The sequence below is a fragment of the Rhinatrema bivittatum genome, chromosome 2, assembly GCF_901001135.1.
Source record: "Rhinatrema bivittatum chromosome 2, aRhiBiv1.1, whole genome shotgun sequence".
NCBI lineage: Eukaryota > Metazoa > Chordata > Amphibia > Gymnophiona > Rhinatrematidae > Rhinatrema > Rhinatrema bivittatum.
Genome location: NC_042616.1, coordinates 799522491 through 799541133, shown reverse-complemented (window position 1 = coordinate 799541133; position 18643 = coordinate 799522491). Strand labels below are relative to the sequence as shown.

The window sequence follows — 18643 nt, the reverse complement described above, 5'->3', positions numbered from 1 at the left end:
CTCAAAGATGTTTGCATTCTGCAAATAAATGTCTCCTGACAGTTTCATCGATCCAGCAGGCACATTTGGGTAAAGTGCATGAGAGAGTGATATCAGTGGCCGGCCCTTTGTTATGGAAAACTGTGCCGGAGCATCTAGGCGTGACTAGAGATCCCAGAGCATTTAAGAAACTTCTTAAGACCTGTTTTGTAAGCAAGCCTTCAATGAATAAAAACTATCATGAGTAGATATTTCTTTACCATGCAGTATTTAACTTAACAAGAGTGACTATATGAGGGCTGCATAAGATGGATGAAATTTGATTTATGTTAAATTGTGTTGGGGTAACTGTGATTATCTTTTATTGTTTTAGTTTTTTGTTTTATTTCATGTTTCATGTTTCATTTTAATTGTACTTTCAAAAAAATGTTATAATAATTTTATTGGGGGTATTTACTAACAATGTTATAGTTTATGATTTTCTCATTTATATCAATGCTAATTTGTTTTTACTTAAATTATGCATGTAAGAAAATATAAACTGCCTAGATTTTGTGATAAGCAGTATAGAAAAAATTAAAATTAAAAATCCTGCAAAAAAAAAACCAACCCTAAAAGACACTTGGAACTCACATTGCATTAGACAAATTATAATGTATGTTGGGTATAACTTGACTCTCAGAAATCCATGAGCAAACTGAATTGCAATTACAATATAGTAAACCTCCCAAACCAAAACCACATTAACTGCCAGAACTTAAAACAATGACAACCCTACTTATGAAAAGGCAACACTGCAAATATTACACCAGGCCCTAAAACAACAATACACCTCCTATTAGGAAAATAGAATAAACCAAGCTGTAATAGATCCCTACACAGAAACTATATGCTAGCAGAATACTTCACCTCAACACACATGCACAACGCTGAAAGACCCTCACCAAATACAGAGTAATGTGGCCATAAAGTGTATATAGAAATGTGCAAACATAATTGAACTGAAAACCACAACAAGCCACACTCAATATGCCGTACAACAATGGAATAACAGAAACATCAGCATTCCTCATGAAACATCAAAAAATAAAATCAAGAAATATAAATCAATGGTAAACCCATACTAATAAAAACAATACATATTTCAAACAGCTGATGTATTGAACATCCATTAATTAAAATTTCATAAATTTTTTAACATGTCCCAAACACAAATAAAATATTGTACAATAGCAGACACCAGTAGTTAACTAAGCATAAAAAAAAATACCTTACTTAACACCAGGAAGCGTTTGATTCCAGTCACAATAGAGATTGTATGAATTAGTTAGAAGCAGGGAGGAGCAGGAGTCACCAACTTTATCCTCTCTCATGTACTCACTTACAAGCAATTACTGATACACACAGACACACACATTCTCTCATGCTCCCACCCATAACATGCATGCTTGATCACGTGCTCTTTCCCATGCTCCCTACATAATACTCACTCACATGATCTCACCCACGCTCCCACACACAACACACTTGCTCACACCCTTTCTCCCACACAACACACTTGCTCTCCCACGTACTACACATAAGACGCTTGCTCACAAACCCTCTCCCATGCTCTCCACATAACACGCTTGATCACATGCTGTCTGTCACACTCACTCACATGCTTGCTGTCTCTCATGCTCACATGTACTCTCTCAGATTCACACACAGGCAAGCTCATTCACTAACTCACTATCATTCTCTTTCACTTTTTACCCCCTTGACTGCTGAATACATTTTTAAAAAAATGCTTTTACTTAGACTGGTCAGGAGGGATGTAGGCAGGGCTGCTATTGATAATCCTGGAGGTGCCCCATAGTGTGGGAAGAGGAGGACTGAAAGGCGCCCCTATGCTTGGGGGGGGTTCAAGAGTAGTTGTGTTTTTTTTTTTTTGGTTTTTTTTTTTGGCTGTGGCTGAGTATAAGGAGGGACCGACAGAAGATAGCAGTGGGAGGCCTTCAACCGATGTTAGGCAGCAGCGCAGGAAATCTGCTGGCTGTCTCCTGCCAGCCAGGAAGTATCAGGTAGCAATGTGAGAGGACGTCGCGAGAGTGCTTCCCACCGCCACAGTGCTTCAGAGGGAGGAGCGCCTGAGAAGAACAGACCCCAGGCCCTTGCTACCAGGATGCTGGTTGTGGAGGAGAGCGGGGAGCTTGGCCCCCTTGTTTCCACGGTGCTGGTTAAGGGAGGGGGTAAGGAGAACGGGAAGCCAGCACATGCTGGCAACTGCTGTTGCTGCCAGAATACACATTAGAAGGGGGGCCACGGAGAGCCGCAGGGAAAGCTCTAGCTTTCAGGAAAGAGCTATTGCATGGCTGGCATTGGTCGCACTGGCTCCGCAAGCATGGGGGCTCTTGTGACCAACGCCAACCCACGTGATTGGCTAGACCGGCTCAGCGATGCATGCCCGAAGCCCCGATAGGCCAATCTGCCCCTGTAAACAACTGATTCATGTTTACTCATTATTTTATAGTCCTCTTATCACATCTCCCCTCAGCTGCCTCTTCTCCAAGCTGAAGAGTCCTAACCTCTTTAGCCTTTCCTCACAGGGCAATCATTCCATCCCCTATATCATCTTGGTCGCCCTTCTCTGTCCCCTTTCTAATTCTGCTGTATCTTTTTTTGAGTTGAGGTGACCAGAATTGTACGCAATACTGAAGATGAGATGGCACCATGGAGTGATACAGAGGCATTGTGATATTTCCTTCAACCTTTTAATTAACTTGTGCCTCTTCTGGTAGAAGAAAGAAATAAGGAAATTAGGGCCTGATTCAATAAGCTTTTCTTTTTCCTCCATAGAGAGAGAATGGAAAAAGTCTTAATAAATGAATATCACCGGAAGAAAGAAATGAGCCAGCCTCGCGCCTGTTCTTAGAATTACAAAAGGAAATCAAAGTGCGTTTGCATCTCAAACAAATGTGACCAGGAGCTTCCTTATTAGCATCAGCAGGTCCCTGTTAGGATCTTTTCAGGACCATTACACATTAGGTAGTGTAATCGAATAGAGATCTTTTATTGTTTATTTAATTCCTCACCTTTCCATCAAAACATCCTCAAGGCGAGGAGCAGCAATTAGATAGAAACCTAGCATAGCATCGTATCATATATAATAACATAAAGCACTATATACTTTTCAAGCTTGATATTTCACTTGGTTGCAGCTCCATCACTGCTCTCTACATTAATGGTGGGGGTGGAAGGGAAATAGAACCAAAGAGCTAAGAGAAACAGATAAGTATGAGAAAAAAATGTGAAGCTTGCTGGGCAGACTGGATGGGCCATTTGGTCTTCTTCTGCCGTCATTTCTATGTTTCTATGTAAATTACATAAGTAAAACACAGTGAAATTGATATTCAGAGGCTTTGTCCGGGTAATTTTTGGAGGTACCCAGACCAAACCCGGTTTGAAACTTTTCCCCCTCTTCCCCCCACTCTCCGGCTATTTTTTGTTCCGGTAAACTCATTATCTGCTAAAAATTTAGCCTAATAAAGAGAGGAAGTGATGGAAGCAATCTGGAGACCTGCTTGATATTCACCACCCCTTGCCTGTAAAATAAAAAAAATACATGTACCTAAAAATATTGGACAAAGGTTTTTAAAACTATAAAAGTCCCTTCTTCAGATATCAGATCAGAGACATTCATAGCTAATAACTCATGTAAACTATTTTTAGTTAATACTTAATAGCTCTAATAAAAGCTATCACAGCTTACCAAGAATACAGTTTAGTCATAAGATATGCCATACTGTGACAGACCAAGGGACCATCAAGCCCAGCATCCTGTCTCCAACAGTGGCCAATCCAAGTCACAAATACCTGGCAAGTACCCAAACATTAAATAAATCCCATGCTACTAATGCTGATAACCAGCAGTGCTATTCCCTGTTGATTGATAGCAGTTTATGGACTTCTCCTCCAGGAATGTATCCAAATATTTTTTTAAACCCTACTGTACTAACTGCCTTTACGACATCCTCTGGCAATGAATTTCAAAGCTTAATTGTGCATTGAGTGAAAGAATTTTCTTTGGTTTATTTTAAAATGTGCTACATGCTACCTTCATGTTTCCTCAGTGCTGCTCTTTGGCTGGCAGCGGTCACCTTTCCTCCCTCTCTGAGCTTCAGCATGTTGTTGCTACGGTGTGCCCAAACCCTGCTGTCCCCATCAAACTGGAAACACAAATGAAAGAGTCTCCTCTGCTGTAGTTTAAGCTTTGCCAGGCACACTGATCAGTGGTACTGACCCTGCTGCCTGGCACCTGTTGGAGGAGGTGGCCTGGAGCCCAGCATGCAAGGGAAGAAGACTGATGGCCCATTGCTGGAGAGAGAGGGCTATGGAAGAGAAATGGAGAATTGCAAAAGGAAGGGACAGAAAAAGAAAATGGAGAGAGTGGGTTGAAGGGGCAGGATACAGAGAGAAGATGGGAGGTGTTAAGGGAATGGGATCACACAGAGGGGATATGGAGAGCTGTGTAGGAACAGGGAGATGTATACAGGGTGGGTTGAGAGAATGGGTGGGGTGCAGACGGGAGATAAAAGGCTATATCAAAACAACACTAACTTCCAGGACTCAAAAAGCAACAGCCCTAGCCAGGAAAGAATAGCACCTCAAGTATCGCATCAAGAACTAGACCAATACACCGCCTATTGCAAACAGAACAAGCTGGGCTGCTGTAGACCCCTACACTAGGAGAATTCCTCGCCCCAGTCACACATACAGAACACCGACAGACCCCCTTACCAAAGGCAAAATAAGAGACCAACAAACAAATGAATATAAATCATCAATCATAAAAGTAAAACCATACTAATACAAATATTTAAAACTGATGAATAGAACATCTAATAATTAAAATCTCATAAAATCTGTTTATAAAATATTCCAAAACAATATTTCACAAGAGCGGATATATCAAATAACATCCAATAATAAAACTAATAAGGATTAAAAAAATCTCCTGTTCTTCATACCTGGGATGTTTTGATACTCTGAGATTGTGGATTGGGGGAGCAGGAGCTGTACAAACTAAGAGGGTGGTGGATGCCTGGAATGCCCTTCCGGAGGAAGTGGTGAAGACTACATTTGTGAAGAATTTCAAAGGGGCATGGGATAAACACTGTGGATCCCTAAAAGACTAGTGGATGGGAATAAATAAAAAAGCTAAACCGGCACAGAGCAGCAGTTACTACCTTGGGAAGCTTGCAGGGCAGATTAGATGGACCATTTTGGTCTTTTTCTGCCGTCATTACTATGTTACTATGTTTATCCTCTCACACACACTCATATATCCATACACAGGCTCTCCTCCACACACACACACATATACTGGCTCTCAGCCATTCACCCAGACACATACAGTCATCCACATTCACACACTGGCAATCACACACACACACGCTTCACCCACCCCTCCTCCCCGCACACATAGACTCTCAAATGTCTGCCCCTGCCATACACAGCCTCTCTCACACACATACCCACACACTCTCACCCATATATTCACAGGAACTCACACACAAACATGCATGCAGGCTCTCACTCATGTACCCAGGTAGTCATGCACACACACAGAGGCCCTCCCCCCCCCCCCCCCACACACACACACAGGCTGTCACCCATCTACACTCAGGCAGTCACGCATACTCACACCCCCACACACATGCACTCACCCACACTCTCACCCTCCACACACACAGCTTCTCTTAAACAGCCTCTCACCCACACATATACAGGATCCCATTCACCCACACACTGCCAGGCACTCACCCACCCTCCCAGGTAGTCATCTACACACACACAGGCAGTCACACAAACCTCCCTCCAAACACAGGCTCTCACCCAATCACTCACCCCCACACACTTCTCACTCGTGCACCCACCCACCTGCTTCTATTGCCAATTGTCCCCATTGCTTTGACCATGAGAATCCCTTCCTGCAGCTCAGACTAATGCTTGCCTTCCTGGCCCTTCCCTCCTCTGTTGTGCATGTAGGGGACGAGATGCACAAAACTTGCAAGCAGCCACAGACTACTATTTCTGTAGGCCATAGCATGCCCTGCAGCCTCCACACAGACAGCTGCAGCTGGGGAAAAAAAAAAGGGCCGGGGATGCACTGAATCCCTTGAAGGCCCTGACAGCATGGCACTGATGGATTGTGACCATAAAGAAAGGGGTGTGCGTGTGTGTCTGTGTCTGTGTGTCTGTCAACGGCATGACTATGGATGCTCAGAGGGAGGACCTTAGAGGTCTGGCAGCTGTTTAGTACAGCCTGTCTTTCAGGTACTTGGAATAAGACATGTTTGAAATGTGTTTTGAATGCTTTATAGTCTTATTAACGCATTCATTTTTTGGTACCTATAGTGGAGGAATTGCCAGGGACCACTAAACCTGGTGATTCAAGTGGTAGTGTAGTTTACAGGATGTTTTAAAGCATAAAGATCCTCCATGATGAGGGTCCCTTGAGTCTTTGTGGCCAAACATTGATCTGCTACATTTCTGTTAGCAAGAATAACATTTTTTTATTTTGATCTAATTACCTTCTATGATCTTAATTTGCAGATAGTATTGAAGCTAACATTGAGACTGCATCTTCCAACGTAGAGTCAGCCAATGAGCAGTTGGCTAAGGCCAGTCAACACCAAGTAAGTTGGTCTAAAACACTGTATCCGATAGAACCCCATTAAGTTCTGTTTCCGTTTTCTTGATTATATATATACGGACTGCAGTACTTATTTCTTTTACTATTGTGTACTGCATTCACTGCAAGTCCTTAGAGGTATATCATATCAATAGCATTGATCTGCCTATTTTTTTTTTCTTATGTGCACAATTTTTATTTTATTTGATCAGTTTTTAATGCATTCCATGTAAGTGACTTAGAGTGGCATAATCCCTGTGAAACATTTATTTGATACCTCCCCCACCAATAAAAACCCCGTTAGTCGCCCCTTCTTTATCCTTGATAGCATCTACTGAATTTCTGCTACACTGCCTATCCTTTTTGATAAATGGTGGGGGGGCCTCACTCACTGGCGATGGCCATTTCAGCTAAGTTCTTTTTGATACATGGGGAAATGTTGGTTTTTAAAATAATTGTTCAAAAATATTTTTAAATAAGTTTTTGTGACTAAATATTGGAAATGTTGGGTGGGCAAGTTGGAACTGATTATAAAAAATCGGCCCCCAAAACTCTGGTTGAGTCAAAGGTTGCCTTACATTAAATTTCCACCTTCTACCTATAATTCATTTTGTAATGCTGGATGTTTTCATAAAGTCTTTTGAGCAGCAGTTGTTCTTGGGAGTGAGCAGTTGGCTTGAATGTGTATATATATATCATTTCCATGTGGAGATTTGGTTTTTTGGTTTATATGTTTTGATGGCCATGTGGCTAACTGGTTTGCTGTTGTCCTCGCCTGCTGAGTTTTGACCGGAATGTAAATACCTTATGGTACAAGCCAAATATTGAAAAATAAGATGTAAAATACAAAATAAATCATAAAACTAGAACTATGTTGTTAAGTAAGAGGAAATGGGAATGGAGATGTGCTTTTACTCTGCTTTAGAAGAAAGTGACATTGAAAATTTGATACGTCTCAAGAGAGTTGGAGCCCTGCTCCCCACTTTCACCGTTTTGTGGTATTGGATGGAAAGACATTTCTTCTGTCGTTAATCGTATTTATTGTAAGTGGTGAGGAGTGGCACAGGTCCCTCAGTTGAGATGGGTGAAAATTAGTGGGCATATGATAAGCAAAGCCCCTGGACGTGCACATTATGGCTTATTGATAGCTAGTGCGGATAGAAAATTTAGTAAGCTGACATGGATTAAAATGGTGTCTCTCCTTCCTTTGCAGTAATGTGAAGGTCATTCTTGTTGCTTTCTCCTGTAAACTCCAGTTTTGGCGTGCAGGCTACTGAGCAGGAGCCTGTAGTGATCAAGAATGGCTGCCTTATGATTATAGCTCACCAGAAAGGGTGTGCTTAGATGGATTGACATTTTAGTAAAATATATTCAGAGATGGTCAAGTTGGTTTGGATTAAACTCAAATGCCCTCTTAATCGAAGCTAGGGTGGCTGGCACAGAGTCCAAATCTGCATGACCAAATCTGGCATCCCCATAATCTGAGTCATTCCTGACCAGAGCCTGGATCCCCAGTTTTTTGACCCAGTTTATCAAAAGAAACCAGGATGACTATGACTTGGATACTCACTTGATTTCTTTTCACTCTGATTGTTGCTAAAACTTGTAACTTATTCTAGAACGAGCTTCTCAAACCACCAGAAATTTGCTGTCCTACCTGGCTAAGCCGGACAGGCTTGTATCAGAAATGCAAGCTGGCTCACTTTAGAGTCAGATGTAAAAATGTGAACTGGGTCACTGCTGACTCAACTCTTTCAAAACCACACACAGTTGATCGGCACTCACACATAAATCAGTCAACTTAATGTTAAAATAATCCTACATATGTGAAAAGGCCAAAAGTTCCCTTTAACGTGTAGGTAAAGAAATGTGTATGTGTATAAATACACACAAATATATGTAACTTATTATAGATACAGATAGATGTGTTTGTGTGTGTAGAGAGAGAGAGATGAGATGGTGTTAATTTGCATACCAAATAAGCACTCTCAGTGGGAGATTGAATATCAAAGGTACTGTTTGCAAGGGAGATGATATTGTACTTATCATTCAGGAATATGCTATTGGAGTGTTCTTATGCATAATGAAATTCACTAGTTAATAAATTCAAAGCAAGTCATTTCTTACACCTTCAGTTTGGAAGTAGAAAGTAATTGTTGAAGAGATGGTGTTTAGAACCTTAAAGAAAAAACTGTGATCATTTTCTTGCTTTCTTCAGAGCCACTTAGAAAGCTACAGTTGTAAACAGTTTAAGCTCAAGGACGTATTTAGCCAGTCAGTCCTCCAGATTAGCTGAGAGTCTACCCTTCCACTTTGTATCCCATGTGCAGTGTCATGTTTTATACAGGGGTGGGGAATCTTTTGTAGACGATTGGCCACATTGGTGATCAGCTGTGGGAAGGCCCGAGAACTGAGAGCAGCGGGCAGAGGCGGGGCTGGAGCTCCCTCCGCAATCAGCTGTTTCTGGGAGGGTGGAAGATGGAATGAGAGCAGAGTTGGAACGCCCGCCTGGAGGTTACAGAGTACGTGTAGTGAGACCAAGTCACTGCACATAGCAGGAAGGCTTCTTAATTCTTGCCCCAGTGTGTTTTTTTTTCCTTAAAAAGAAAAAAAAATGACAAATCATTATGAAATTCTTGGCTGCTCTGGCATTAACTGAGTAAACACCTCAAGAGAAATATCTCTTCAGGTGCCAGAGATGTTATTTTACTCTAGATAGGAGTCATTATTTCTAAAAGGCAATATAACAAATAACATTTATAATAATAATAAATGAGAACCAGGCATAATTGCGTATCTTAACTCCTTAGTCCTCTTTGAGGGCAGTTTTCAAATATTCTTGCCGACTAATTTAGGAATTAACTAGCTGGATCAGAGGATGTGAAAACTGGACCCCACTGAGCAACTAAATATAGCTTCTTAAGTTTTGTTAGGTGACTGTGTTTAACCGCTGAAAGGTTGGGCATTTCAGGAGGTGCAGTGAGGTTGGGAGAGGAAAATACACACACACACTGAACTCCTCGTCATCACTCTCCATGCTAATCAATTGAAATTGTACTATCCTGCATTATTCTTAGGTACGTTTTGTTAAACTTTTTTCTCTCTCGCTTAAATATCCTGATTTGTACTCCCTGTTCATTGTAACTTTCTCTCATTTAGTTAAATGGTTTCCCCTAGTTCTACTGTAAACCGGTACGATAAGACTTGTCTTGAGCATCGGTATATTAAAAGAATTTAAATAAAATAAATAAATAAATGAAAGTTTCAAATATACACCTGTGGGATCCAAGTTCACAATGTGCATCCAGGTAAGTTCAGAACTTAGCCAGACCAGCAGCAGCAGGGTTTGAAATACCGATCCGTTTTAGCACCCTACAACTTATCTGGCTAAGTAGTTATCCTGCTAAGATCTTAGCTAGAGAAGTCTGAGATCAGCCAGGGGTGTTCCAGGGTGGAGCAATGTCATCTGGCTAACTTATCTGGCTAATCTAGGACAACCTTGGATCAGTCCTAAAGTTATCAGATAAATTGATACTTGAACAGCTGTATTCAGAATGTAGCCAGCTAAGCAAAGTTAAAAAAAAATAGTTCCAGGCCTTCAGCCCCCACCCATTTTGCCCCCAAAATACTTTTCAGTTGTTGCAGGCCAATGCCAGCTGTACATGACACAGTATCAGAGAAATTTATGGAAACAGATGGAGGATTTTACAAAATCTCTACCTGAACAGCTTCAAGAACCTGCACAAGCCATTATACATAAGGGCCTGGAAGCAGGTAAACATGAGGTAAGGGCGGCCTACGACAGTTTCGATACTGCCTCCAGGACTGCAGCTGTGGGTATCGCTGCATGCAGATATGCATGGCTCAAGGCCTCTGACCTCAGGCCTGAGGTCCAAGAAAAACTTGTTGATCTTCCATGCAAGGGAGATAACCTATTTGGAGAAAAAGTTCAGGAGGCAGTCCAACAACTGAAGGATCACACAGAGACTTTGTGTCAATTGTCTCAAATACCTCAGGATCCTTCCACACAACCTCCTCGTCAACTTCCTCGCAGAGAAACAAGGAGGCCCTACTATAGGCCACGCAATACTACTCCCAAACATCTAGGAGTAGACCCACTAGGCCTCAGCAACAACGTGCCCAAACTAGACAACCCCAGGGCACCTCATACTCAACCTCCACCTCAAACGGGCCCTGCCTCTGGATTTTGAGATACAGCCCAGAGAACAAGCCACTCCTTTAAATCCTCACATACAACTTCCAGTAGGAGGAAGAGTATCCCACTTTTACACTCACTGGAAAACAATAACAACAGACCAATGGGTGCTCTCTATAATTGCTCAAGGATACAAGTTAAATTTCCTGTCAATTCCACCAGAATTTCCACCGAGAGCCATCCAACAGCAAGAGTCTCAACTAATTCTTCTACAAACAGAATTATCCACCCTTCTGAAAATCAGGGCAATTAGTGCCCCAATCTCAGAAGGGAAGAGGATTCTACTCCCGTTACTTCCTCATTCCAAAGAAAACAGAAGGCCTAAGGCCCATTCTAGACCTCAGAAATCTCAACAAATTTCTAAAAAAAGAAAAATTCAGGATGGTTTCCCTAGGCACCATGCTTCCTCTTCTTCAACAAGGAGATTGGCTTTGTTCTCTGGATCTTCAGGATGCTTATACTCATATCCCAATATACCCTCCTCATCGCAAGTACCTGCGCTTCATAGTGGGTCATCAACACTTCCAATACAGAGTACTCCCTTTCGGACTCGCCTCTGCACCCAGAGTGTTCACAAAATGTCTAGCAGTCATAGCAGCACATCTACGCAAACAAGGTGCTCATATATTCCTATACCTAGATGACTGGCTCATCAGAAGTCAGTCTCTACAAGGAGCTCTCGATTCTCTCAATCAAACAATTGCAACACTACATTCAGTGGGATTCCTGATAAATTATCAAAAATCCCATCTCACACCATTACAACTGCTTCAATTTATAGGAGCAGAATTGGACACCAACCTTGCAAGAGCTTTTCTACCAGAAGATCGTGCAGAAACAATCTCACTGCTAGCAACGTGGCTCAGCTCACAAACACAAGTAACAGCTCACCAGATTCTAACTTTACTAGGCCACATGGCCTCTACAGTTCACGTTACACCCATGGCACGTTTAGCCATGAGAATAACACAATGGACTTTAAGATCACAATGGATCCAAGCCATTCAACTACTGCATACTCAAATTCAAGTAACCCACCAACTACGTTCTTCTCTACTATGGTGGATGAACAAGGACAATTTGCGCAAGGGCCTACCTTTTCAACAACCAGTTTCACAAGTAACTGTAACTACAGATGCATCCACCTTGGGTTGGGGAGCTCACATAGACAATCTCCAAACACAAGGAACTTGGACAAAGCTCGAAGCAACATTTCAGATCAATGTCCTGGAACTTCGAGCTATACGTTATGCTCTACATGCCTTCAAGGACTGCCTTACACACAAGACTGTTCTGATCCAGACGGACAACACAGTAGCCATGTGGTACATCAACAAACAAGGAGGGACAGGCTCGTACCTCCTTTGTCAAGAGGCAGCTCAGATATGGAGTTGGGTCCTGAACAACTCCATGTTTCTCAAGGCCACTTATCTGGCGGGCATGTGAGCGGGGAGCTCACATAGACAATCTCCAAACACAAGGAACTTGGACAAAGCTCGAAGCAACATTTCAGATCAATGTCCTGGAACTTCGAGCTATACGTTATGCTCTACATGCCTTCAAGGACTGCCTTACACACAAGACTGTTCTGATCCAGACGGACAACACAGTAGCCATGTGGTACATCAACAAACAAGGAGGGACAGGCTCGTACCTCCTTTGTCAAGAGGCAGCTCAGATATGGAGTTGGGTCCTGAACAACTCCATGTTTCTCAAGGCCACTTATCTGGCGGGCATTCACAATGTAGTGGCGGACAGACTCAGTCATCAATTCCAACCACACAAATGGTCCCTGGATCCATCAGTAGTGACCAGGATATTTCAACTTTGGGGACATCCAGCAGTAGACCTCTTTGCATCACATCTGAATCACAAAGTAGACAACTACTGTTCCCTCTACAGCTTGAACAACAGGCCGGCCAAGGATGCATTTGCTCGCCCTTGGAACTCAGGCCTACTCTACGCGTATCCTCCAATACCGCTCATAACCAAAACTCTAGTGAAGCTACAACAGGACAAGGGGACCATGATACTCATAGCCCCATATTGGCCGCGACAAGTATGGTTTCCCACACTCCTCGACCTCTCAGTCAGGGATCCCATTCGTCTAGGAGTAGCTCCCACTCTCATAACTCAAGATCAGGGTCAGTTGCGCCATCCCAACCTCCAATCCCTAGCCCTGACAGCATGGATGTTGAAAGCTTGATCTTACAACCACTCAATCTTTCCTCCAATATATCTCAAGTGCTTATAGCTTCACGCAAACCGTCCACACGGAAGAACTATGCTTCCAAATGGAAGAGGTTCACTTTGTGGTGCACGCAAAACAACATAAATCCTTTCACTTGCACTACAAATTCTTTACTAGACTACTTATACCATCTTTCAGAATCTGGTCTTCAGATTTCATCTGTAAGAGTACATTTAAGTGCAATCTCTGCTTACCATAACCAGATAGCGGATGCACCTATTTCCACACAACCTCTTGTCAGCAGGTTTATGAGAGGTTTAACTCACCTCAAACCACCAATTAGACACCCAGCCACACCATGGGATCTCAATTTGGTTTTATCAAAGCTTATGCGTTCTCCCTTTCAACCCATACATTCCACTGACCTAAAATTTCTTACATGGAAGACTATTTTCCTCATAGCCATTACATCAGCTAGAAGGGTTAGTGAGTTGCAAGCACTTGTCACATATGAACCTTTTACTAAGTTCTTACATGACAGTGTGGTCCTCCGTACTCATCCCAAATTCCTTCCTAAGGTAGTCACAGAATTCCACTTGAACCAATCCATAGTTTTACCCACATTTTTTCCAAGGCCTCACTCTCATCAAGGAGAAAGAGCCTTACATACCTTGGACTGTAAGCGTGCTTTATCCTTTTATCTCAACCGCACTGCAGCCCACAGGAAATCCAATCAGCTTTTTGTTTCCTATGACCCAAACAAACCAGGTAAACCAGTGGGAAAACATACTCTATCCAACTGGCTAGCAGATTGCATACAATTTTGTTATGAACAAGCAGGCCTTCCTCTCCAAGGGCGAGTAAAAGCACATTCAGTAAGAGCAATGTCAGCTTCAGTAGCACACTTTCGTTCAGTACCAATCCTTGACATATGCAAAGCAACAACATGGAGTTCTCTTCACACCTTTGCAGCTCATTACTGTTTGGACAAATTAGGAAGACAAGATTCAGCCTATGGACAATCTGTCTTAAAGAACTTATTTCCAGTTTAATCCCAACTCCTTCTACAACCAAACTGCTGTGATCTTCGGCTGACTCATTCAACAACAATACTTCACTGTTGCCTCAATACAACATGACTCAGCCTCTAGCTCGCTATTCACCCATATGTGAGGACTAGCATCCTGCTTGTCCTGGGATAAAGCAAAATTGCTTACCTTGTAATAGGTGTTATCCCAGGACAGCAGGATGTAGTCCTCACAGAACCCACCCGCCACCCCGCGGAGTTGGGCCTCATACTTTATTATTTTATTTTTTGCTAACACTTTTTGCTACATACGAGACTGAAGAGAGACACCTGTGGCAGAGAATGTCATAGCATGCTGGGCATGCTCTGTGGCCTCACAGGGCCAGTCAAAAGTTTCTAGAAACTTTGACAGAAAGCTTTCCCGCCTTAGGGCTCCGTCAGTGACGTCACCCATAATATTTTATTTTTTGCTAACACTTTTTGCTACATACGAGACTGAAGAGAGACACCTGTGGCAGAGAATGTCATAGCATGCTGGGCATGCTCAGTGGCCTCACAGGGCCAGTCAAAAGTTTCTAGAAACTTTGACAGAAAGCTTTCCCGATTTGGGCTCCGTCAGTGATGTCACCCATATGTGAGGACTACATCCTGCTGTCCTGGGATAACACCTATTACAAGGTATGCAATTTTGCTTTCTCCAACCCTTCATATAATGATGAGGAGGAGCAGGCAAAACTTTAGCCAAAGCTCTATATAAACATGAAATCAAGCCCTTTTTAAACTCAAAAGGCTCTCAGGTCAACAGGACTCAAAGCAAAATGTGTTATCTGAAAAACATTTTAAAAAGGCAGGCCACTTACCTATCAAGTTGCCAAAAACTTCCATAGAGACAAAAATACCATCTGTAAAAACAAAACAAAACAAAAAAACAGAGAACCCAACACCATGTAAGTCATGCTGGGATGGCCATCTCACAAACCCTGAAGCTATTGGTGGAGTATAAGGGGTGGAGACAGGTGGCCCCTTAAGATTTCTAAAAATCCTGTCCTGGGCTTTGAGTACAGCAAGAATAAAAGGTGTTCCTTGTAGCTGGATTAATGAACACACATGCTGTAATTGATTGATAGTATGGACCTTCAAACTCTCCAGTTTAGTCCAGTGGAAGATAGACCAAAACTATACAGCCTTCAGATCCCTTAAATTGAGATGATTTTATTCCCATTAATCCGTCCTTGGCTTGTTTTTCATTATTTTTACCTCTGTTTACATTTTCCCCCCTCTATGGGAAGATTGTGTTCGGCTGTGTGTCTTGGTGGACATTGCAGCCGCGCAAATATTTAATACAACAAATAAATAAATAACAGACCCATAAACCAGAAGGATTCATGGGCAGGAACATTCAGATATGAATAGGGAGGATTGCGCAGCTTAAATAATGCTTATTATTTACATGGAGCTGTGACCATACTGCCCTTTGAACAGTAAATCATGTGTTCAGTTCTCTTTCCTAAGAGTTCACTGTTTCTGGTAGTGCACTAAGAGAAACTGACTTATTCCACATTGCATAACTTATATTGTGGTGGGACTGGAACCCGCATCTCCAGACTTTGCAGTTTTGCAGTCCCATAGCTGGGTTGCAGTGTCATTTTCAAACAGTGATAGGTGGTAATACCAGTCCCCATTTTCTTCAGTGTGCTGCCAACTAACTCAATGACTGCTGCTTGGCTTAAACCCCAGACAGCTGCTTAGTAAAGGATGTTAGAATGTATTTTGAACAAAAAATAATTCCAGTTTAACATGTACATTATAGACCGAATATGGGCAGAATAGGTGCCTTTAACTGGGGGATATTGGAGTTGTTGACATTCAATAAAGGCAGGGTAGAGGCGATTCAGTAAAGATTTACCAAATTGATGCAGGATCTAAACTAGAGTCCCTATGAAATGAGCCTTAAGGCCCTAAATATGTATAACCTAGAAGAGAGGAAAGAGACAGGGGGATATGACAGAGACATTTAAATACTTCAAAGATATAAAGAATGTATAAGAAGTAAACTTTTTTCCGACTCAAAGAGGGTAAATTGAGAAGTAGCAGAAGCTATTTCTTCACAGATAGGGTGATGAATGAATGAAACAGCCTCCCAGTGGAGATGGTGAAGAAAAAAGTAGTAACAGATTCAAGAAAAACTGTGATAAGCAGAGTGGGTTCTTAATTCTGGAGGAATGAAGTGGAAGACAGGGATCGGCTGGGGCCTAAGACAGTGCATAGGAATTCGATTGGGCCTCATCTGCTGTCATATTCTGTTTCCCTGTACGTACCTGGATCAGTCCAGACAGTGGGTTATATCCCCCGACCAGCAGATGGAGTCAGAACAGAGTTTGAGAGCGTCAGCATATAGAGTAGTGCACCCTCTGCTGGAGCTCAGTATTCTTCTGACTCCAGCAGATGCGAGTGGGGGGATCCACTAGCTCCCCCAGATTGACAGGGTTTCTTCATTTTGAGTTATTTCTTTCTTTTTCTCCACAGTATTTCCCTGTCTTATGTTTCTCTTCATTTTGGATCCTTAAAGTTTAAAAAAAAAAAAAAAAGAGTTTTCAATTTTTGAGGAGGCGTGTGTCTGTGGCTCTGCCTTCTCTATTCTGTACTCCTTTCTTCTTCCGTTGGGGTAAGTGGAAGTTTTTTGAGTTTCTTTCTCCACAGGTTTGCTTCTTTTTGGTGGTGCCCCGTGGATGCCGGTGGTTCCGGCCGCTCCACGCGTTGTTGGGGGTCCCGCAGTTCCTGGACCCCTTCGGCGGGTTGTTAGGGCCATTTCCAGGCCCCCCCGCGGCACTAGCTCGTCTTTGGCCCCCCCCCCCCCCCCGAGGCTTTTCTTTTTCCCGGTGCTGACATGCCGCGGTCCTCGAGGTGTGAGGCCTGTGGCGAGCCGGGGAATCAATTTCTGAGGGAGGGGCTTTGTGAGCGGTGCTTCCCCGACGGGGAAGGCACCCTGCAGTCCTCCGGTGCGATTCGGACCTGCCTCCTCCTCAGCCCGGCCGGCCACGACACCGCCTTTGGCGGGAACGGCGGCCATTTTAGGGGGACAGCGTGAGACGGACTCGCTCCCAGTTGCAGACAGGATTGGTTGCACTGGCTCTCAACAGGCTTTGCCCCCGGCGGGAAGTTTGTCCGACCGGGGCTCCCAGGATGGCCCCCCCCCCCCCCAGGGATTCCAATCAGCTCTCCGTTTTTCTCACCTGACTTTATTCTGGCAATGCACATGGCTTATTTGCAGGGTATGGGAGTGCAGGCGACTAATCCCCTGGGGGCCCCTCCCCCCAAAGTTCCTAAATTTGCTGTTGGTCTCACCGCCTCGCCCGTTACGCCTGGATCTCTGCCGGGTCCCTCTCCCGTGCCACCCCGGCGTACCACGGGGGCGGCTTCGCCGGTGAGAGACGTCTCCCCGGAACCCCCGGAGGCGCATCCGGATGGACATACAGAGGGGGACGACCCTCGAGCCCTACGGATTTTTCAAAAAGAAGAGCTGGATGAACTCATCCACCATATTATTCAGGAGCTGGACCTTGACCCACCTCCAGATCCGCCGATCCCTGTGGCTCCTGCCGTCGCCACCTCTTCTCGCAAAGGGGATCCAGTACTTGCCGCCCTCCGTCCTAGGGCAAGGGCTTTCCCTATCCATGAGTCCTTCCTACAGCTTCTCACCAGGGAGTGGGACACTCCCGAGGCGTCCTTGAAAGTCACACGCGCCATGGAAAAGCTATACCCGCTCCCTGAGGATTTTTTGGATCTTATCAAGGTGCCCAAGGTGGATTCAGCGGTGTCGGCAGTGACCAAGAGGACAACCATCCCAGTCACGGGTGGAACGGCCCTCCGGGATACGCAGGACCGTAAACTAGAAATCTTCCTCAACAGGGTCTTCGAAGTCTCCGCCCTAGGTATGCGGGCCGTGATGTGCAGTTCGCTCTCGCAAAGGGCCAGCTTACTCTGGGTACAGCAGCTTCTCACCTCTCAGGAATTGCCCCCCGAAGAGGCCACCCAGGTGGACCGTCTGGAATCTGCCATAGCATACGGGGCGAACGCCCTGTATGATCTCTTTCGCGTAATGGCGCGGTCCATGGTTTCGGTTGTAGCAGCCCGACGGCTCTTGTGGTTTCGCAACTGGGCAGCGGATGCTTCCTCCAAGTCGAGCCTTGGCTCCCTCCCCTTTCGGGGGAAGCTTTTATTTGGAGAGGACCTGGATCAGATCATCAAGTCACTGGGGGAAAATTCGGTGCATCGGCTGCCGGAGGATAGACAGCGTTCCTTCAGGTCATTTTCTTCCGGTAGAACCAGGGCCAGGGCACAGCGACGTTATAGGTCTTACCAGCAGTCCGGTTCCCGGACACAGCAGACAAGATCCCAGCCTTGGTCTCGTTCCTTTCGTGGGAGGAGGCCCGCAAGAGAGGGTCCAGGGAAGGGAATTCCGCCCACAAAGTCATCCCAGTGATGCCAAAGAGCCCACTTCTCACCTCCCCGGATCGGAGGCCGCCTCATGGACTTCTACGAGGAGTGGGCAGT

General features: G+C 44.1%; 1 protein-coding gene across 6 annotated transcripts in view; it reads left to right on the top strand.

Annotated features, from left to right (window-relative positions):
* The window catches only part of LOC115085754, a 1125639-nt gene that overhangs the window by 1067121 nt on the left and 39875 nt on the right, over positions 1–18643 (top strand). For all 6 annotated transcript variants that reach the window (XM_029592129.1, XM_029592132.1, XM_029592131.1 and 3 more), the window contains one exon: positions 6577–6659. In XM_029592129.1, coding sequence (XP_029447989.1) covers positions 6577–6659 — 83 coding nt within the window. The remainder of the gene's footprint in view (positions 1–6576; positions 6660–18643) is intronic.